The following is a 23,350-nucleotide window of genomic DNA, read 5'->3' on the forward strand; positions in this document are numbered from 1 at the left end:
AACTGAACACCGGAGGTTAAAGGTTCAGGCTGTTCCCCATCACTCATCTACTGAATGCTATTACTGTCTAATACTCAAAATATCTTGGGAATTAAATATACCAAAAGCACATGGATTTATACAATACAGATCTATAATTACAAAAACAGGTGAAAATGACTATGCTCCCTAAATTTTATTTTGGGCCAGAAAGGGAAAATATTTCTGGGCTTGGTGAAAAGCAAGGAAAAGATGCAAGAACAATCAATTGAAGGCCTCAAACACAAAGAGGAGAAACTAGAGCAGTGAACTGTAAGAAAAACTATGAAAGGTGAGGAGGCTGGAGGGCAAATTCGTCATCCAGTTCTAAGATCAGGTGGGGAGCCAAACGTAGGATTTCTACAATTATGCATGGATTTGAACAGATATATGTACACTGATGTTTATAAGAGCATTATTCACAACAGCCAAAAGGTGGAAGCAACTACAGTGTTTTCATCAATGGATGAACAGATGAATAAAATGTAATATATATACACAATGGGATACTACTTGGACACATGCTACTTGGACAAATCTTGAGGACATTATGGTAAATGAAATAAGCCGGTCACAAAAAGGCAGATACCGTTATGTTTCCACTTGACAGATACTGTAAGTTTTCATTTATACAGGGAACCTAGAGTAGTGAAATTCACACAGAAAGAAACAGAATGTGCTTGCCAGGAACTGGGGGGAAGACGGAACAGGGAGCTACTATTGAACGGGTACTCAGTTTCAGTTTAGGAAGACGAAAAGTTCTGGAAATGAATGGTGGCAACAGTGGCACAACAATATTAATGTACTTAACGTCATTGAACTATACATTTAAATAGTGAAAATGGTAAATTTTATTATGTATACTTTACCACAATTTAAAAGGGAGAGAAATGGAGGACAGACTGAGGTTTAGCATAGGAAAAATTTAGAAATCCTACGGAAGAGAAATGAGAACACGAAGGAGAATCAATCATTAAAAATGGCTGATAATTTTCCAGAACTGATAAAGGCTACAGACACAATAAACCCAATCAGCCAGCAGGATTTTATTAAAAACCCTATTTTTATGAAACTCTAAAAACACCAAAATTAAAGTACAGTTAGTGAGGAAAGACAGAAGCTCTAAAAGAAATGACAATTATACATTTTTCAACAATAACATGAAAAAGTAGAATTATATTTTTAAATGTCACGGAAAAAAGTTAACTGCCAACTTTGAATTGTGTATGAAATAAAATAACTTACTAAAATGAGAACAAGATAGATAAAAGATTTCCAAATAAACAAAAATGAAGATTGTTCACCATCAAGAGACCTTCACCAAAGGTACATCTAGAATACACAGGATTTCAAGAAGAATGAAATAATCTCAGAATGTAGGTTTGAGGAGAAGAAATGGTGGGCCAAAATTTGGCAAACCTGTAGATAAACCAAAACAAACATAAAATAATAATGTGGGTATGTTTAAAAAAGAAACAGCATTACAACAAAAATAGCATACACGTCAAGAGGAATGTAATGAGAGTCAAAATGCCCTGTGATTTCTATACTCCTTGGGAGACTAGTTGATACTGAATAATGAAAGTTTCACTGAAAAAATTCAAAAGTAACCACTAAGAGAACAGAAAGTAAACATGTAAATTCCAAACCAAAGGAGACGGGGAGAAGAGGAAACATAGCAATCCCCTCAAAAGGAATAAAAAACAAAAATAGCAAAGAAAAAGTAAAACAGAAAGCACAAACAAATCAATATATACAGTCATCATAATGGACATAAATAAACTTTCTAATTAAAAGAGATTATCAGATTTTATTTTCAAAAGATAGAAAAGCAATCTAGTGGAACACTGTTTTAATCCCACCTAGATTTTTGTAGAAATGGACAAGTTGATTGCAAAATTTACGCAAGAAAGTAAAGAACCCATGATCTTGAGAGTATAAAATTACAGTTATCAAGTTCATATGGTTTTGGCATCAAGACAGACAGATTAATGGAACAAAATAGAGTCAAAACATGGATCCACATGATGGTGGGAAAGTACTTCAGTAATGGAAAAAAGAGTCTTCTCAATCAAACTCTGTGCTAACACAGAGATTCTCAACAGTGGCATTACTGATATTCTGAACCACATTAATTCTTTGTAGCGTGAGGCTGTCCAGTACACTGTAGGATATTTACTAGCACCTCTGGCTCTACCCACTAGATGCCATAAGCACACCTACCAAGCTGTAACAACCAGACATATCTCTACACATTGCCAAATGTCCATTAGGAGGCAAAGTTACTCTCAGTTGAAAATGACTATGCCAGAATTAGATATTCCTATGAAAAAAATGAACTTTGATCCTTACCTTACATCTTACACAAAAATCAACTTGAAATCAACACAGACTTATTTACATGTAAAAGTTAAAACTCTAAGCCCTTATTAGGGTTTCTCAATGCAAGCACCCTTGACACTTTCAGTTGGATAACTGCTTGTTGTGGGGGACATCACATGCTTTTAGTATGTTTGGCAGCATCTGTGGCCTCTAAGCAGTAGACTCTAGTAGCATTTCACCAGTTACAACAACCAAAAATGTCTCATTGCCAAAGTCCTAGGGATGGGTGTCTGGGGGTGGGTCATGAAGGGGTAAAACTGACCCTGTCAAGAATCACTTGGGATAGGCAAATATTTTTGTGCTGGAACACATGAAATCACCAACTACAAAAATTTCTGATAAATTAGACCATTAAAATTCTGTTTTTTGAGAGACACTATATAAAAAATTTAAAAATACATCACAAACTGGAAGAAAACTATACATAATAGAGTTGTATTCAGACTACACGAAGAAACTTTATGGCTTAATAAAAATAAAAGCCAATAAAAAAATCAACAAAAGACTTCATTGAATTATTCTCATAAACAATGATCAACCCAGGAACATCCGCAGTGCCCAGATGGTATTCTCGAAGTACCATTTCATACTAAAAGAAACAAGGGCTCTAGAAAATGGCTGACTCCTGGGCCAGGGCAGGAAATACACAACAGGAGCCTCAAAGACTACCAGACTTACTGAAAAGCCAGTATGAAGAGCCTCTCGGCGAGTTAATACTATTTGAGATTCAGAAAGGATAATAACTGTAGGATAATAACAGAAACACACACGTTTAACTCTATAGTTCAATAACATTTTTAAAACAGAAAGCACGCCACCATTGGAGAACAAAAATGAACTAGCTAATTTTTTTAAGTGGTATTTAAAGGGAAAGAATGCAGTATTTATTCTGTCACATGATAAACTGTATGAACTGGGAAACCAATACTAAATAAGGGAAAGCATATCTTTTAAAAATTATTCTAACAAATCAATTATGCAATCAGAATATTAAAACTGTATAAACCACAGTGAAAGAATGCATCTAGGCAGTGAGCAGAGGGTGGTGGGGAAAATGTTTGTGAAAGGACACAAAATTTCATTCAGGTCGGAGAAAAAAGTTCAAGAGATCAACTGTAAAAGACACTGATGATAGTTAATTATAATGTATTATGTTCTTGAAAACTGCTGAGAGTAGATCTGAGGTGTTCTCACAACAAAAAAATAGATTTGTGAGGTAATGCATATGGTAATTATCCCGGTTTGGCCTTTCTACAATGTATATGTATTTCAAAAACATACTATATACAATATATACAATTTTAACTTGTCAATACAAAAAGATAAAATTCAAAAACATAAAGAGAAAAACTGCAACTCACATAGCCCATAAAGTTTTTGTATTTTGAATATAAAAAGAAATCTTACATATTAGAAAAAATGAACAATACAGCAGAAAAAAAGCAAGACTTTAACAGTCTTTTTGCAAGAAAATATGAGCAAGAAGCATAGGAAAACATGCTCAACCCCTCTCTCTTTCCATATACACACACACATATATACACACACACACACACACACACACACACACAGACACATATATATATACACACACACACACACACACACACACACACAGACACATATATATATACACACACACACACACACACACATATACGTGTGTGTGTATATATACACACAAAAGATTTGGAGTAACAGAACTCTTAAACACTGCTGGTTAGAATGTAAACTGGTATAACATGGTACAGCCACTTTGGAAAACCATTTGCATATCTACTCAAATTGAAGATCTGTATACTCCAGGACCCAGTAATTCCACTCCTAGATACACAAACAGCCCTCGACTTGAGAAGGTTCCACTAAGTGATCTCTCAACTTTGTGATGGTGCCAAATGGTTGCAATTTTGTCACATGTATAGCATTCCACAAATTACAAGACACTCAACACTTTATTATAAAATAGGCTTTGTGTTAGATGATTATACCCAACTGTAGGTGAATCTAAGTATTGTTAGCCCATTTAGAGTAGGCTAAAACATGCTATAATATTTTGTAGGTTAGGTGTATGCATTTTTAAATCACTACAAGTTTATTAAGACGTAACTCCATCATGAGTCAAGAAGCATCTGTATATCCAACAGAAACATGTGCCTATGTGTACCAAAAGAAAAGCATGAGAATTTTCTTAAGAGTATTGCTTAGAATAGCTTCAAACTGGAAATAACCCAAGTTCTGATCAACAGAATATATTGTAGTTTATTCATATAATGGAAAAATAGAAATGAAAATGAATGAATTACAACTTAAACAACATAAAAATCTAAAAATCGTAATTCTGGCCGGGCGCGGTGGCTCACGCCTGTAATCCCAGCACTTTGGGAGGCCGAGGCGGGTGGATCACGAGGTCAAGAGATCGAGACCATCCTGGTCAACATAGTGAAACCCCGTCTCTACTAAAAATACAAAAAGTTAGCTGGGCATGGTGGTGCGTGCCTGTAATCCCAGCTCCTCAGGAGGCTGAGGCAGGAGACTTGCCTGAACCCAGGAGGCGGAGGTTGTGGTGAGCCGAGATCGCGCCATTGCACTCCAGCCTGGGTAACAAGAGTGAAACTCTGTCTCAAAAAAAAAAAAAAAAAAAAAAAAAAATCGTAATTCTGAATGAAAGAAGGAAGACCCAAAAGGATTCTCTTCACATAAAATTCAAAATCAGGCAAAAGGGGCCAGGCATGGTGGCTCACATCTATAAGGGATGTGAGGCCGAGACAGGTAGATCACCTGTGGTCAGGAGTTTGACACCAGCCTGGCCAACAAGGTGAAATTCCCTCTCTACTAAAAATATAAAAATTAGCTGGTGTGGTGGTGGGCGCCTGTAATCCCAGGTACTTGGGAGGCAGAGGCAGGAGAATAGCTTGAACACACGACATGGAGGTTGTGGGGGTGAGATCACGCCACTGCACTCTAGCCTGGACCAAGAGGGGAGCTCTGTCTTAAAAAAAAAAAAAAAAAAAAAAAAAAAATCCCAACAAAATCAGGCAAAAGAGTAGAACTAACACCCTCCATATACACACAAAAAGCACAGAACTTATCACTACCAGAGCTGGGACAGTGATTATCTATTCAAGGTAAGGAGAATGTTATTTATTATACAGGAGGACTATACAGGGAGCTTCTGGATTACTGGTATTATCTTATTTCTTGACCTGGATAAGAGTTACATAGACGCTTACTATACAATTATCTGTAAAATTGCATCTATTTTTATTTTGTTCTATATACTTTTCCATATGCACGTGACATTGCATAACATAAAATTTTAAAACTAAAAGATCTTAGAAAACTATCAGTGAATCTTTGGGGTGAATGTAAAATACAGCTTAGAGAAAAGATGCCACCACATTGATACGGAAAAAAAACAAGACAATGTTTATCAGTTATCATTAGCTACCAAGTAACGCACTTTGCATAAAACGTATAGTTTTATATTCACTTCAGAAATACTTACACTGAGCACCTGAGCGCTTAAGTGTGCCAAAAGCTATTCTAGTCACTGGAAGACTACATCAGTGAACAAAACAGCAGTTAAAAAAGGTACTGTTTTACGAAAACAGTGTGGAGAAGGACAATAAGCAAAAATTAAACATGGTAAAGGAAAAAGTGAGGGTCATTCTACATTCCATCGAGTAATAAGGGACATCTTCATTGATAGGTTACATCTGAACAGAGAGACCTAAAAAAATCAAGACACTATTCTATGTAGAAATCTACGGAACCAATTGAGAGAAAAATAGAATCAGCAAATGCCAAAGGACTTAAGGCAGGACTCTGCTTGAAGCACTGAAGAAACATAAAAGCCAGTCAGCAGGTGGGAGGAGAATAACTAAGGGAGCAATTTGTAGAAGGTGAGGATGGGGGACAGGAGGCAGAGGAGAGATCATGAAGGGCACTACAGAACTTCATAAAGACTCTTTCTAAGAAAGATGGGCTGTAATCCCAGCCCTTAGAGAGGTTGAAGCAGAAGGACTGTTTGAGGTCAGCAGTTTTGAGACTGCTTGGTGGAGTGACATATGCCCATGTCCTTGCTATTCAGGAGGCTGAGGTGGGGTCAACTGAACCCAGGAATTCAAGGTTCTAGTGAGTAAGGACTGTGTCACTGCACTCCAGCGTGGACTATGACTTACGTATTAAAAACATCATTCTGGCCGGGAGCGGTGGCTCATGCCTGTAATCCCAGCACTTTGGGAGGCCGAGGCAGGTGGATCACCTGGTCAACATGGTGAAATCCCATCTCTACTAAAATACAAAAAATTAGCTGGGCATGGTGGCGCGTGCCTGTAATGCCAGCTACTCAGGAGGCTGAGGCAGGAGAACTGCCTGAACCCAGGAGGCGGAGGTTGCGGTGAGCCGAGATTGTGCCATTGCACTCCAGCCTGGGTAACAAGAGCGAAACTCCGTCTCAAAAAAATAAATAAATAAAAATAAATAAAAAATAAGAACATCATTCTGGTCCTTTCAAAGGCACCATTAAAACAAGAACAGCTGCCAGCTCCTTTTCCACATAGAAAAATTTGACATTTCATTTAAACATATTATATTTAGGTTCACAGAAAATAAAAATCAAATTCTTTTATTTAGAAGAATCATTCTTTTGGTTCATATTAACAAAATTCTTCCTTACAGTGTTTATTTTTCTTCCTTTTCTTGAAACAGGGTCACATTCTGTCATCCAAGCTGGAGTACAGGGAGTGACACAATCAAGGCTCACTGTGGCCTCCACCTCCTGGCTTAAGTGAACCTCCCACCTAAGCCTCCCAAGTAGGTGGGACTAAGCCTACAGGTACATGCCGCCATGCAAGCTAATTTTTAAATTTTTTGTATAGATAGGATCTCATTATATTGCCCAGGCTGGTTTCAAATTACTGGGCTTAATCCTGCCGCCTTGGCCTCCCAAAGTGCTAGAATAATAGGTGTGAGCCACTGTACCCAGCCTGGTTTTTTAAAACCAGTAAAAACAGTAATAACCCTGCCATCTGTACTTCAACTATTTATAGTGCTTAGTTTTGTTTTTTCAAACTATGGTAAAATTTACCCTTTTTAAGTGTAGAGTTCACTAATGTTAAATATATTAACACTGTTGTTTACAGTGACCAGCTTTAAACGCTTAAATTTAGACTGACATTTATAGATGAACTCTACTACAAATATACTACGTGTGTGTGTGTGTATAGTTATTATTTAACTAGTATACTTCATTTATTTATTTAATGTATTAATTTTCATTTTTCTGGGACAGAGTCTCATTCTCTCCCCCAGGCTGGAGCGCAATGGCGTGATTTTAGCTCACTGCAAACCTCCACATCCCAGGTTCAAGTGATTCTCCTATCTCAGCCTCCCAAGTAGCTGGGATTACACGTGCCCACCACCACGCCTGGTTAATTTCTGTATTTTCAGTAGAGGCAGGGTTTCACTATGCTGGCCAGGCTGGTCTCGAACTCCTGACCTCAGGTGATCAACCTGCCTCTGACTCCCAAAGTGCTAGGATTACAGACGTGAGACACCACGCCTGGCCTATTTAAGCAGTACACTTTAAATTTCTTGTAGGCTCAGTGAGTGATGGTAGGGAACAAGCAGGAATGATATATTGGTCTTCCTAACAAATTTGCATGAATGAGTGAAGTATCAAAAAATGAACTCAGAGTTGAAATGGATCATTTTGCGGCTGGTTTCCACAGAAACAATAAGTGCAAGTTCACGTGACTGAGTTTTAAAGAACCATTCAGATTTTTAACGACTAGGATAACCCTTTTGAACACTATCCTCTCACAAGGGAAAACAGTGGGTCAGTTCAAACTATTATGTGAGTAAAACGTAATGATACAATACAGTAGTTGGATCGTTAACGAATATAAATATACATACAAATATACTATTTTGAGACGTTAGTTTTTCTACAATTTTAATGCACAATGAAGAAATGAAGTGCGGTTTCTAAACTGGTAATACTGACAGTTCCAAACGCTTTTGGCAGAATCATCACACCTTTCAGAATGCTGCTATTGTCTATCACTTGGCAGTTTACACAAATGTGATTTGTTTTGTTTACCTCTGTGAAGAGACGGGCATCATCAGAAAGCATATTATAATCCTGTGCACATTTCTTTGCAGAATTCTGTAAAAACTTTAGGAACTCAGTAACTTCTTCACTCACGTGTTTTTTCATATCCTGAGTTATAAAAAAGTAGACATGTCTTGGGATAAAAAGTTTCATTAAAAAACAGTCACTTCTCAATCATTGCTGTAATAATTTAAACTTAAAGAATAAAGTATCAAATCCAAAGCTGAATTCAAAAATTATTACATAGGAATGATAAACTGGTATTAAAAACTCCAAAGACGTAGAAAAGCAAATGACTAAGACTACAATACATGCTTAGGAACTGAGAGCTTATTTTATAAAATGCTGTCAAAATTTATTTATTTAGCTATTTTTTAATTTACTTTTTGAGAAGGAATCTTACTCTGTTGCCCAGGCTGAAGTGCAGTGGTGCGATTTCAGCTCACTGCAACTTCCTTGTCCTAAGTAGCTGCAACTACAGGCACCCACCACCTTGCCTGGCTAATTTTTGGTATTTTTAGTAGAAATGCGGTTTTGCCATTTTGGCCAGGCTCGTCCAGATGGAACTCCTGACCTTAGGTGATCCACTCACCTCAGCCTTCTAAAGTGCTGGGATTACAGGAATGACCCACTGCACCCAGCCCCAAATTTTTTTTAAAAAAGACAAACATCCCAATAGAAAAATGAGCAAATATAGTCGAGTTTACAAAAGAAGAAATAAAAATGGTTTATACACACATGGAAAATAATTATTTTCATTAGTAATCATAAATTAAATTAATGTAAAGCAAGAGATCATTTCCCCCATATTAAATTAAAGGCAAAAACAGTAATGTCCAATATTAGTGAAGATAGTTTTTTCTTTTATATTTGATTTCAATTTTCTTTTACCTTACCCACGTAGGATTAGAGAAGATAGTTTTTCAAAACCTGTCATACAATAGAGGTACAAACAAACCGGTTTAAACTTTTTGCAGAACAATTTATGTATGTGTAACTGCAAATCAAAGCTTTGAAAACATGCATAGGTTTTGATCTGGCAGTTTAATTTTTAAGAGTTTATCTTATGGAAACTATCATTGATATGAACTAAGATTCTGCTACAAAGACGTTCGGCACAGCATCATTCATAAAACTGACAATCTGGAAACTTCTTAATTGAGACATGCTCAGAAGTAGAGCGAAATGCTCGAACTATAATAGAATAGAACCAACAAAAAAATTAAAGCACAATTTCTCTGTCAATTAATCTCCTTAAATTTTCCGTTTTAAAAAAGATGACTGGACCTAAAAACATGAATGTAAATTTAAGATAAAAATGTTTCCTAGTTTTTAACATTTTTTCCTGAAACTGAAGAACAGAATACATACCAAGTACTGTAAGTAGTCATTTTTATTTATTCCAACAGCTTTGGAATTTGCAGGAATCTTTGCGTATTTAACCAACAAGTCCACATAACTCCTCTGCTCTCTCTGTGAGAAACGAGAGAAACGAGGATAAGGAACTCTTGGTTTTGGAAGAAGAACCATTCCAATTGTGGTTTTAACTTTTTCCTTTGCTTGAGTTGCTGAACTAACTGCCGGCTCATTTTCTACAGAACTTGCTGAGGCATTCAAATTTTCTCCTATACGTCTGGAAAACAAAATATAATTTACAAATATGTGCTTTTCACTATCATGGAACTTCATGATTCTTAATCACCAGGGAGAATATAGTGTGATTAACACAGTAAACTCTGGATTATTATCTAACTCTGCCACCTGCATTTTGATGTTTAGCCATTTAAAGTAGATTAAGTATTCTGTGGGATAGGATCACAAGGCAAACTTACCTTCAATTACCTGATGGAGAGGCAGAGGCATACTTATTCTATTTAGAAGTTTTTTTTCCCAGTAATAAAGACAGGAAAATCATTCTTGCCAATCACATAAGCAGGTATTTTGTGTTTATATTTTATTACAATTTGAGCTTTTAAAAAATATTAATCACTAAGATTTATCAGTTAATATGGAGAACAAAAGCTACTAAGCCCAGAATATAATGGAATCACAAATTTGAGGTTAACAAAATTCACTGAGATTCTAAATGTTCTGGTTTCCTCTGCTTATCTAAAAAATTAAGAAAATTCCAACATTATGTACCATATTTTATGAAAGCAGTATTGGTTTTAGAAACGCTGCACAATCTTCTATCACTCTTGCACAATTCTCTATCACTCTGGTACATGGCTGAACTCACAGAAATGACTTTACGCTTTTCATGGACACCAAAGAAAAATTCTGGCATATCTATAATAAAATGTACCAGAAGAGAAAGTAGTAAGTAGCTACAGAACCTGTCACCATATTTGTTTATGAAATGTGTGAAGGCTGTAAGAATGACAATGGAGTCACCAATGTTTAAAAACCCCTGATATCATGGAATACTATGCAACCATAAAAAGGAACATCATGTTCTTTGCAGAGACATGAATGGAGCTGGAAGCCATTATCTTCAGCAAACTAACACAGGAACAGAAAAATCACACACCACCCACATGTTCTCACTTTTAAGTGGGAGCTGAACAATGAGAACACGTGGACACAGGGAGGGGAACAATACACACTGGGGCCTACTGGGAGGTTGGGTTGGGGTGGGAGAGCATGAGGAAAAATAGCTAATGCTTGCAGGGCTTAAAACCTACGTAATGGGTTGACAGAAGCCGCAAACCACCATGGCACACGTTTACATCTGTAACAAACCTGCACATCTTGCATATATACCTTGGAACTTAGAAGGCCATGAAGACAGAGTTCTTATGTTTGAATTTCTGATAACAAATTACTTCTGCAAGGTTATCTGCTCAGGAACTGCCTGTCCAACCTCGGATTGGTGTCACCTTTGTTACTGATCTTTCAAAGATGAAGTATAAGTATGTCAAAACAAACACACAATCTTCCTAATTTTTTCCTTAAAAAATCTTTGTCCTCCTTTGCCTCCCTAAATACGCACAAAATTTTCTAGAGCATACATATTCCCATTGCAATGCTTTACTCCCAAATGAATTTCTTTTCTTTTAGAGAGTTTCTCTGTTACTTAGATTTACAACTACCCCTGCTTTTAAGAAGTCACCTTATCATCCAAGTAAGTATATGAACACAACTTCCTTATTTTACTCATAATCCATCTCTATTTTTGTTATTCAGTTATTGTCATCTACATTTTAAATAAGAGACTTTAGAAGTGCATCAAAAACTGTACTTCCTTGGCCTCTACAAATATAATTTCTACCACAGTAACTGTTCCTCTAACTTGGCTCTAAATTACACAATAATCTACACAGAAAGAGAAACTAATGAGAAAGATGAACATCTGCTGATTCATTCTTCATTCCTCCATTTGTTAGTATTTATCAACTAACTACCACGTGCCAGCCTATGCCAGGTACTAGAAATATAACACTAAGTAGGGTATCATCTCCAGTCTCCAGGACATTATAATCAAGTGCATTAGACAAGAGAATAAAGAAGAAAGAAAAGTAGGTATGTACATCAACACAATGGGACGAAGAAGAACTTAGGTTTCCAACGTGAACATACAAATAGGTCACTGAGGAGAATCTTAAGAACACCATGATCAGGGATTAAGGGAGAGAAAGAGAAGGGGGAGAAAATATCCACAGCAGTGGTTCTCAATCATGACAGTTTTAATGTCCTCAGGGCATTCAGGAAGCCTGTAGGTGTATCTGGATTCTAACAAAAGAGAGGGGGGATTACAGATATTCAGAAGTGAGGAATAGTAAATGCCTGCAATATGCAGTACTATCCTGCATAGCTTTTAACAGTCCCCTTCAGGCTTTCTCTTAGCAGGTACAAGTAAGTCTAGTCTGTTATTATTTATCCTAACAGTACATTTTATTCTCTTCTATTTTTCCTATTATTCTTTTACGGTATGCTTTATTTTCTCTTAAGAACTTTAAATGAACTTAAAAAAATCAACTGTGTTCATTTTAATGGGTGCATCTCATTACCTCATTGTATCTAATATAGTAGTCTCTATGAATTTACATATTAAAAATAAATTATTTCACATTTACATGTATAGGATTTTTTTTTTTTAATTATATCTATTAGTTTCATTTTAAGCTAGTAAAGGAGGTGTCTTACTTCCTATAAATATCTGTTATAAAATGCGGGAGGATATCAGTCTGATATGGCTGAGAAATACTAATTTAGAACCATGCCGGACAAAGGGTGAGTTACATTCCATCAAACCTACCACTAATTTGTTTTACATTAACTTTATAATACTAGAATAAATATGGCAAAAATTTCAAAAGATGACAACAGTATTTTAGAAAATATGTAGGTACCCAAATAAAGCAAAAATATTTAAGACCACTCTCCTAGAGCTAAATGATGGATAAAAAACTAATCAAGAGAGCTGATAAGGGAATGAGAGAATAATTTTGGAAATTAAAATTAGCATGCGTATGTTGGGTCTGAAAATAACACAGGTAAAAGAAGACATACTTAGCTACTGAAGTTTCTCCAATAACTGAATAAAAATAAGCATATTTTAGGCTAACAAAATGAATATTAACTGCTGATCCTGGGAGAAACATATTACAGCAAATTGACTTCTCACTAGAAAATGTCTTGAGAGCTATTCAAACCTAACAGTATTGTGTCTGCACTCTTAACAATGCTGCTTCACAGCTGTCTCTCTGAATATGAGAACATGTCTGTCCTCATGGCACAAACTGGCAAATTTAATTAAGCTGCTGCAGCAACAAGATGCTGACTCAGATATGCCAGAGTAGGAATGTCAAGAAATTCTAGCAGTTTAAATTGGCTACATTCAGCAAAGAATGAAAGGTAGCACATCAAGATCATTTCCATGTGCAGTACTGTCAAAATCTTCATCAGGGTGCAAACCAAAAGCATCTGACAGGTTTCTCTATCCACGTATACAGCACTATATATTATTTCACTTGATGGTCTGAAGTTTTCCCCCAGCATTTTGTCAACTACCTATTCTCCTTTCTTACAGTTTCTATGAAAAAAAAAAAAAAAAAAAAAGGGCAGAATCTAAAACTTTCAAGTTTCCTATAATTTAAATACTGGTTTGGTAGCTTGTTTAAAAGTAGCATTTGGAAATGGTGCTTCTAGTCTCCATTTCAAATCTACCAGTATTTTCTGAGTTTGATTTATTTTCCTGTATTAAATATGTTAAATCACTTCCTCTCTCTTTAAGTATATAATATTTAAATATTTATATAATATATATATTACATATTTAAAGCTATTTTCCCCCTTGTTTGCTTAAAACTGAGTTATGTATATCTGCAACCAGAAACTTTAATTAAAAAAAAAAAAAGGAGGCCGGGCGCGGTGGCTCAAGCCTGTAATCACAGCACTTTGGGAGGCCGAGGCGGGTGGATCACGAGGTCAAGAGATCGAGACCATCCTGGTCAACATGGTGAAACCCCGTCTCTACTAAAAATACAAAAAATTAGCTGGGCATGGTGGCGCGTGCCTGTAATCCCAGCTACTCAGGAGGCTGAGGCAGGAGAACTGCTTGAACCCGGGAGGCGGAGGTTGCGGTGAGCCGAGATCGCGCCATTGCACTCCAGCCTGGGTAACAAAAGCGAAACTCCGTCTCAAAAAAAAAAAAAAAAAAAAAAAAAAAAAAAAAAAAAAAAAGGCAATTGTTTACAGTGCTATTTCTACCTGAATGGCTCAAGGGGCATTTTAATATCCTTTATTTTCTTAGGGGACTTTCCAAATATTCTATAATCTTTTTTTCATGCTTCAAAGAAAAGTAACACAAAATTAACTTTTCATATCATTCATTTGTAAAAACACTATTCAAGCTGTCCTTTCATTTTACAAACATTTATGGAGCACAGAGAGCAAAAGGAAAGTTTTTTTTTTTTTTTTTAATCTTGAAATTAACAGAACAAAAGGCCTTGGTTTTCAATAAGAAAACAGTTGTAAATTAATAAAGCCTGAAATAATAATTGTAGTAATTATAGTTATTAAGAATTATTACAGTAATTACTCTAACAATTACTGTAATGATTCTTAGTAAAACAAAGTTAGGAAAAAAGACTAAAACATTATATCAATAGCTTGTGTACTTTTTCTGTAGTACAAGGTAAATTATAGTAATAAATTATTTTGTGCTCTATAGAAATCTAAAGAAAACAAGGATATTCAAAGAAAAAAATATTTTAGGAGTTAGATATGCCCAACTTCCAGCAAAATGCCTTCACAAAGCCAGGTTATAACCCACATCTGAGATATGCTGAACAGAAGTGGACTTGGAAAGAACCATTAAAATAAACTGGGCACACTGACATGCACCTATAATCCCATCTATTCAGGTGGCTGAAGTAGGAGGATCACCTAAACCCAGAAATTTCAGTCTAGCCTGGGCAACATGGCAAGACGACCACTCTAAAATAAAAAATAAAGTAAGAAGCAGTGGCAAGATGAAGATTAAAACTAAAAATTTTTTGTGTGTGAAAAGAGAAAGGCTGAGACGAGTTCAAATATATTAACATTTTTTTTTTTTTTTAATTTTTGAGATAAGGTCTCAAAATTTGAGATGGGGTCTTGCTCTGTTGTCCAGGCAGGAGTGCAGTGGTGTGATCATGGCTCACTGTAGCCATAACTTCCTAGGTGATGCTCCCAAGTGATCCTCCTACCTCAGTCTCCCGAGCAGCTGGGACCACACATGCATGCCACCACACCGGCTAACTTTTAAATTATGTGTAGAGATGAGGTCTTGCTATGTTGTTTAGGGCTGGTCTTTAATTCCTGGGCTCAAGTGATCCTGTCACCCCTAGCCTCCCAAACAGTTGAGATTTTAAGAATGAGCTACTGTGCCCAGGTGAGACTATTTTTTTCTTATGTGTGTGAGAAAGGGTCTCACTCTGGTGCCCAGCCTGGAGTGCAATAGATAGATCCTGGCTCACTGCAGCCTCAAATTCCCTGGATTCAGGTGATCCTCATACTTCAGCCTCCCCAGGAGCTGAGACTGCAGCTGCACAACCACCACACCTGGCTATTTTTTTTTATTTTTGTAGACAGGGTCTCACCATGTTGCACAGGCTGGTCTTTAACTCCTGGGCTCCTAAAGGGCTAGCATTACCGGTGTGAGCCACTATGCATGGCCTGAGATGATTTTTTTTTTTTTTTTTTTTTTTTTTGCACAGAGTGATTTATTAGGCAGAGAGAGAAAGAGAGAGAAGTAGAATGAGCTCCCACGCTATTGTGGGAGGGGATTCCAGAGACGGAAATCCCAATTTTTATTTTTTTAAAGATAAAGATATATATTCTCTAAATCCAAGGAAAATAGAAATGGTAGGCATCTTTTTTGATCCAAATAAACGCAATTCTGTACTTAATTAATAGTAAGTTTAAAAAAATCACTTATCCTCAAAAAACCTGTACAAGTTGAATAACAAATAGTTTTTAAAAATATCCACAAATTTACATACATAAGGGAGTCTTGTACTTTAACCTTGTACATCTGACATCAGCACAGACATTCTAACTATGCACTGTGGCAAGAGCAAAGTTGCTTCTGAAATTTCCCCTTTAAAACATTTATTTTAAAAAAACTTTTTCTCTTTTTTTTGTAGACAGAATCTCACTCTGTTGCCCAGGCAGGAGTACACTGGCACAATCAGAGCTCACTGCAGTCTCAAATTCCTGGGCTCAAGTGATCCTCATGCCTCAGCCCTCAGCCTCCTGATTAACTAGGACTATAGGCATGTGCCACCACATGAAGCTAACTATTTTGGGGGACATGGGGTCTCAATTTGTTGCCCCAACTGGTCTCAAATTCAGGACTCAAGTGATCTTCCTGCCTTAGCCTTCCAACATGCTAGGATTATAGGTGTCAAGCACTGAATCTGGGCTAAAATTGTCTCTTTAAAATAACTCCTGCTTGTTTTTATGTAAACTTATGCATTCATTTGATGGCATCAAAAAAGCGCTTTTTTCCTTACTGCTTTTAATGGCAATCTGGCAATATCTATCAAAATAAATATATACACATACCCTTCACCGATGGGAGTTTGTCCTGCTTATACAAGCACATGTAAAAAGGATGCTTACTGTTTCTAACGGTAAAGGAATGGAAACAAGCTAAATATCAACAGAGGACAATTTAAAAATAACAATAGGACCAACAACCAACAATAGAATATAATACAGCTATGGGCTGGATGTGGTGGCTCACTCCTGTAATGCCAGCAAGTGCAGGAGGATGTGCAGTAAACGAAAAGTTTTTAGTCCTGTTTTTAAATCCATTCTGCCAATCTACCTTTTGATTCAAGAATTTAATCAGTTTACATTTAAAGTAATTATTGATAGGGAAAGACTTACTATTACTGTTTTGTTAATTGTTTTTGATATGTCTTACAGCTTTTTTGTTCCGCATTTCTTCTCAGTGAGCATATACAAGTCTTTAAAGAAGTCTAAATATAAATGAGAGTAGAAGTAATTGGGAGCAAATGTGGAGTCCAGAGATTATTTAAAACAGGACAAGTTGAGCATGTTCAAATACTGATTAAGTTGGCCAGGCAGAGTGGCTCCTGCCTGTAACCCCAGCACTTTGGGAGACCAAATTGGAGAATCACTTGAGGCTAGGAATTCAAGATCACCCTGAGGAACACAGCAAGACTATGTCTCTTAAAAAAACAAACACCAAAACCAAAAAGTGATCAAGATGATGGAAAATGGGAGCGAACAAAGATAGAGGACTAAGAGGGGATGACTGACAGAAAAGTAAACTGAGAAGGTAGGAAAAGATGGGGAGACATGCCCTCCACTGTAAAAGGAGAATGGAAGAAAGTTAATGTTGCGCTCCCCTGGGGGAGTTTCCTAATTCCTCCTTCGTATATTGATCCATTTTTCTAGTAAACTCAATTACTTGGTTTTCAGATTCATCAACAATAGAGTGGAAATAGTCCATCAAAAAGGACAAGACGAGGTACTACAGGCAGGTGAGCAGTAAGAAGTACAAATTATCACTTTTTAGTCATTAAATATCAGAGAGAAAAAAAATCTTTAGGAATTTGGCAGTATCTTTTAAAATATAAAACACAGTCTGACTGAACAATTCAATTTCTCTGAGTGTATCTTATAGAAATAACTATAAAAATTCACCGATACATTGTTTTTAATTACAAAAGAAAACCAAAAACCAGAACACAATGTTTCGCAACACAGCACTAATTGGATGAATTAAAAGCACATCTATAATCTACGCAGTGAGGTAATATACAACTATTAAGGTTGAATTACATGTTGGGGCATGGAAAGATATTCAAAATATCACTTAAAATGACAGATAACTACAAAAACAGTTTTATAGTATATTTAGTATAATCCCATTTTGTATTATGTGTGTGTGTGTGTGTGTATTATTAAGTAGTATACTATTTACTACTATTCTAAATAATTACTAGCATAATACTGGTACTAAACCATTTATCGGTACAAATGTTAGTACAATATTATACTATATTATTAGTACAGTAGTATGAAAATTATTGGGATAAATGTTTTAGTATAGTACTAGAAAACAATATAAAAGTGTTTTGCAGTTCATGTGTGGAGAAAGAACTGAAGGTCTGAAAAGATAAATACCAAAGTATTAAAAGTTGTTTTAGGTTTACCATTTCTATAACTTAAATGTTTAATACTAGAGATACATATAAAACTTCAACTATAAGAAAAGCAACAATTAAATATGGAAATAACCAAATAAACATATTACCTGTTGGATAAAACACATAGTTCTTTTAAAGTTGGAGCCATGGAATGATCTTTATAATTTTCTCGTGAGAAAAACGTCTTAAGGCCATTTTTGGGGGAAATATCCCTGTGAAACAAAGTAATTTACTTATATCTGACAATTCAAAATCTCATCCTAGACTAAGACACATAATGGCACAATTTTAACTTATAATTTCATACCTTCTTGCCCCATGACCCCCAGACAATCTCTTCTTACTATGTTTAATTTCATATACCAGATCTGTGGACTTTTAAGTGTTACTTCCTGAATAGCCTTAAACCCAGGCCCATGATGAAATTCTCCAGCTCCAATAATCAGCCTTGCATTTTCTTTAGTACCTAATTAAATAAATGTCACAGAGCTGGAGAGTTAAAGATAGAAAAGACTGAAGTATAATCACAGGTCTGTCAAAGGCTCATCTCACTTCTGGCTCTAGGACATAACATTAAGATATTTGGTTGCTGAAAACACTTCTCAACTCATTTTGGTTTCACGCACCATTGTCTTGAGCCAAAAGACACTACAAAGACTAAATATCCCATTTTGTTTACTACGGCAAATGGGATAACTGGTTTGCAAAAAGCACCTCAAAGGTGATACGATTATTTGTAACACCGTAATTCATTTAGAGACTAACATACAGTATTCAAAGCTTTCCATATAGTTAGGCATCCAAAAATGCTGTTTTAATGAAGTTAAACATTTTAAAACAGTGAATCCATTAATCCAGGGAGGAAAAAGGTCAGTAAAATTCTGTGGAAAAGGATAATTCCATGGCTACAATATTGTGCAAAAGTTCTAAACAACATTTCGTTCCACAATGCCAGTGGTGTATAAGAGCATCTGTGCTACATCTGAATGCATACTTTACAGCACTGGCAAGGAATGCAACTGTTCCTATCTCTTATCTAATCAAATCGCAACTTCTGGCTATCCTACTGTCCATATAGGAAATTCTAGCATATTTGCTCCATATTCTTTTCTCTTTTTAACTGTCTTAAAGGCATTTATCCAAAAAACTACAATAAAGGTATTAATGGAATGGTAAAATTAGAATGCCTTATTTGCTATGTACCACTACAGTTTCTTACCACCTTGTTGTGGTATTACATCTGTGACATCTCGATAAATTTTTAAGTTTCTGCATATCATATAAAAACTAAGTGAAGGGACTCAGGGGCTATGAATTCCCTGGGGATGGGAGTGTTGTTTGCAATAAACAAATACATTATAACATCCTGACTTAATATTCTGAGTCAGGTACTATTTTAATACTCTTTGTAACCGTTTGTAACTTTTGATCCTCCTTGGCTGGCTCAGTAAAAGTGAGTTAAAATGAACTAACGCAGCACATGTGTTAGCTATTATATTATTTAAACGGATATCTGCAAAGTTTTCATACACTTCTAAAATACCATCTATGCATTTATATTATCATTTGATATACACTTCAACATAACAGCACGTCTATTCTTAAAAAAAAAGTCTTTTTTTATTACTTTTAGGGAAATGGGCAAGGTTCTTGGACACAAGAAAATTCCAGTATCTCTCCTTCACAGGAGAACAACACGCACCTAAAAACAATTTGAGGACTGAACTGCTGTTCCACGATAGGAGTGGAAGTGGAGTCAGCCTAATTCAAGCATTTAGTACGTGTAGATGAGGATAGGGTAAATTCTCAGACCCGAAACTTGTAACTTCTGTTTCCTCCAAATCTCTCTATGCCGAAAATCTACTTTCTTATGTCAACCATCAGCCCCACTATACTCCTCTTCAGTGGATTACAAAATGGCTACAACTCACCAATTCAGTCCCGGTTCACTTATGACCATCTTGGAGCTCATCTTCCTAGATTTCTGCTTCACTCTAGTTCACAGTTCACAGCTTCCTGGCTGCGAAGGCTCCGATACAAACAGGATCCCTCCCGAATTTACTCAACTGAGGAAAAACAAGAGGCCAAGATCAAAAGTGAGTGATTGGCTAGGCCAGGTGCTGCTAGATGAGGATGAATCTCGCCCTAAACATCTACCCTCAACAGCTGTGGCATCTAAAACAGAATACAGCAAACGGATGAACGTTCCCCGAGGTTGAGGCAGAGCATCACTGACGATGTACGAGGAGTCCGTTTTCACTTAATCTACGCCGGGGAGTGTTACTCTGAGGTCCCTCACTATGGAAATGAGAGCGGAAACAGAATGGTGTTCTCATTGCTCACATGCTAGGCTACCTGGTGGCACGGCACTGGAAGTGAACTCAGGTCTCCACTCCCTGACTGCCAAAATAAATCTTGCTTTTCTTTTCCTGACCTTGCTTGGTTATGGGGCAGATTCTGGCAGGCACTGCGTGACAAAAGCTACCTCGGTATCAGGAATCTTAGGCCTTTAGCAGAGGACCTCACCTTTGAGCAGACTGAGGTCGTCCACTTAAGCGACGTTTCATTAGATCACTTAAAGACATCGTCAGGACTACAGATCAGGCTTGATCTCTCCATGTTCAGTATTATTTCTGGGACCCCGGGCAGACTGATAAAGTGACACGCGAAAACCTCAACGAATGTAGGAGTCGGTCTCTCGGCACCGGAGAGGCCCTACCGGCTCCCCCTTCATCTACCTCTCACACTTCGACCCAGTGTGGAGCCGGGGTAAGGTCGGGGGGAAGAGTCGGTGAAGGCAAAAGGAACGGCTGAGGGAAAGGGGTCGCAAGGAGAGGGGAAACAAGGCAGGCAGGCAAAGGGCGAGCAAAGCAGGGGTAGGAGCCGCGCAGAGCCAGGAGCAGAGTCCCGGCCCGGTCGCCATGTTCCCTCCTCCCGCCCCCGCACGAGCACCCCCGCGTCTCGGCTTCAACGCAGCCTTTCCGCCCACCTCATGGTCCGCGGCGGCTCTTGCCCAGGCCGCAGCCACACACCATACACGCTCCACGCCACTCCTCACAGCGTCGCGCGCGCCGGGGATAGGCCATATTTAAAGAACGCGGCTGCGCCGCTTCGGCCCTGCGTAATGACGACACCAGCGGCGTCGTGGGCGGTGCCTTGCGTCTTGACGGCCTCTCCGCCCCTCCCCTCCCACCGGCGCGCGCTCACTTGTGGTTCTCAAAGCGAAGGGCGGGACTGGGCTCCCCAGGCGAAGGTGGTTGGAGGCTGCGTGTTGTCCTAGAAAGTCCTCCACCTTTGTCTGGGAGAGGAGGAGATTGACAGACTGGAAGGAGGACAAGCGACAAGTGCAATACTGGGAAGACCAGAACGTACTTGGTTGTGACCTTAGCCAAGTATCTTGACTTCCCTCATCCAGACTCCGCATCTGTAAAGTGGAGATGAAATTGTTAGCTACTGCTTCATACATTTTTTTGGAAAGGATAAATGAAACAAAAGATGAACCTGTGCTCCGCATGGTACCTGGCACATAGTAGGGCCTCATGAAGTGCTCCTTTACCAATGCTGCACTCCCTGTCCAGTTTTAGCTGTCAGTTTCTACCGGAGACCTTTCTGGTTCAAACACTAGTTTTGTTCTCATGCATTATGGAAAGATTTATTGACCGTAAACAGATTATTTTGTGCTTGGTGCTGGGTACACATAGGACTAAGACTGAATACTGATTTTTCCAGTGCTTTGGATCTTTGGGGATGTAAGAAATTTACGTTAAATACAATAGCAAGTAATAGAATACAATATTAATTATGATTATTGTAATACAATAAATACAATAGAAAGTTACATAAGAAAGGTGTATAGAAAAGATTGAGGTTAGAAGGAGAGGAATAGCTAGTGTGAGGGACAAAACGCAGCTTTGAATAGTATTGAGTACTTACATGTCAGTTACTGCACTGACCACCTGCCACGTGGGCTCATTTGAAGAATGTGGGTATGTGGAATGAAGATAAACGGCATTCTAGACAGACCAGCACAAGTGTCAACGGACAAAAATTTGACACATCTAAATATTTCTTTTTTTTTTTTTTGAGACGGAGTTTCGCTCTTGTTACCCAGGCTGGAGTGCAATGGCGCGATCTCGGCTCACCACAACCTCCACTTCCTGGGTTCAGGCAATTCTCCTGCCTCAGCCTCCTGAGTAGCTGGGATTATAGGCACGCGCCACCATGCCCAGCTAATTTTTTGTATTTTTAGTAGAGACGGGGTTTCATCATGTTGACCAGGTTGGTCTCGATCTCTCGACCTTGTGATCCACCCGCCTCGGCCTCCCAAAGTGCTGGGATTACGGGCTTGAGCCACCACGCCCGGCCCACATCTAAATATTTCAATTGCCTTTATTGCGATTCTAGAATCAGGCAAAACTTCATTCCATAAAATGGAATGAGAGTCCCAATGAGTTGGAACAGAGGAGGCTGGCTTTACCTGCAGAAGAAAGGGCTGAAGAAAGAAGTAACAAAGAACAAAAAGCAGATTGATCATTTCAGAATTACTTTCCTGGTAAGGTGGAAACAGAACAATAGAAAGATAACCGATTGGTTAACATCCGTTTACTTCAAGTTACCCTTTGCTGTAAGGACTAAAACAGAGGAAACTTCATTATTTTGCTGATTGAAGATTGAAACTCTCCTGTTATCTCTGTCTCCTGATTTCTTGGAGGGCCAGATACTTCAGTTTCGGTTTGGTGAGCATGGGTGACTCCATTTTGATTTCAGTCTCTTCTATTGGGGTCTAGTGCAGAAGTTCAAAACAATGGCTTCTTATAATTTTTGTTTAATACAAGGAACTGTGTAAACCTATGGCATAAATAGAATCTAGTGTGTACTACTAGGAAAGCATGTTCTACATTTTATGTTTTGTTTTAAGTCAGAGTCTCCCCGACTGGAGTGCAGTGGCACAATCTCAGCTCACTACAACCTGTGCCTTCTGGATTCAAACAATTCTCTTGCCTCAGTCTCCCTAGTAGCTGGGACTACAAGTGCACACCACCACACTTGGCTACTTTTTGTATTTTTTTAGTAGAGCTGGGGCTTAATCATGTCGGCCAGGTCTCAAACTCCTGACCTCAAGTGATCTGCCCACTTTGGCCTCCCTACGTGCTTGGGATTACAAGCG

At 37.7% G+C, this 23,350-nt stretch overlaps 1 protein-coding gene across 3 annotated transcripts in view; it reads right to left on the minus strand.

Moving 5' to 3' along the window:
* The window catches only part of ICE2 (interactor of little elongation complex ELL subunit 2), a 56,397-nt gene extending 35,085 nt beyond the window's left edge, over positions 1 to 21,312 (minus strand). For 2 of the 3 annotated variants that reach the window (XM_010339625.3, XM_074393849.1), the window contains exons 1-5: positions 21,173 to 21,312; positions 20,115 to 20,249; positions 18,291 to 18,395; positions 9,887 to 10,148; positions 8,504 to 8,623 (exon numbers count right to left, since the gene is read on the minus strand). In XM_010339625.3, the coding sequence (XP_010337927.1) occupies positions 8,504 to 8,623; positions 9,887 to 10,148; positions 18,291 to 18,395; positions 20,115 to 20,155 (528 nt within the window). In that variant the 5' untranslated portion in view covers positions 20,156 to 20,249; positions 21,173 to 21,312. Of the gene's footprint in view, positions 1 to 8,503; positions 8,624 to 9,886; positions 10,149 to 18,290; positions 18,396 to 20,114; positions 20,250 to 21,172 lie in introns of those variants that run through there. The other variant, XM_010339626.3, reaches the window with a different exon arrangement.
* Between the last annotated feature and the right edge of the window lie 2,038 nt (positions 21,313 to 23,350).

The sequence above is a fragment of the Saimiri boliviensis genome, chromosome 2 (genome assembly GCF_048565385.1).
Source record: "Saimiri boliviensis isolate mSaiBol1 chromosome 2, mSaiBol1.pri, whole genome shotgun sequence".
NCBI classification, from domain to species: Eukaryota; Metazoa; Chordata; class Mammalia; order Primates; family Cebidae; genus Saimiri; species Saimiri boliviensis.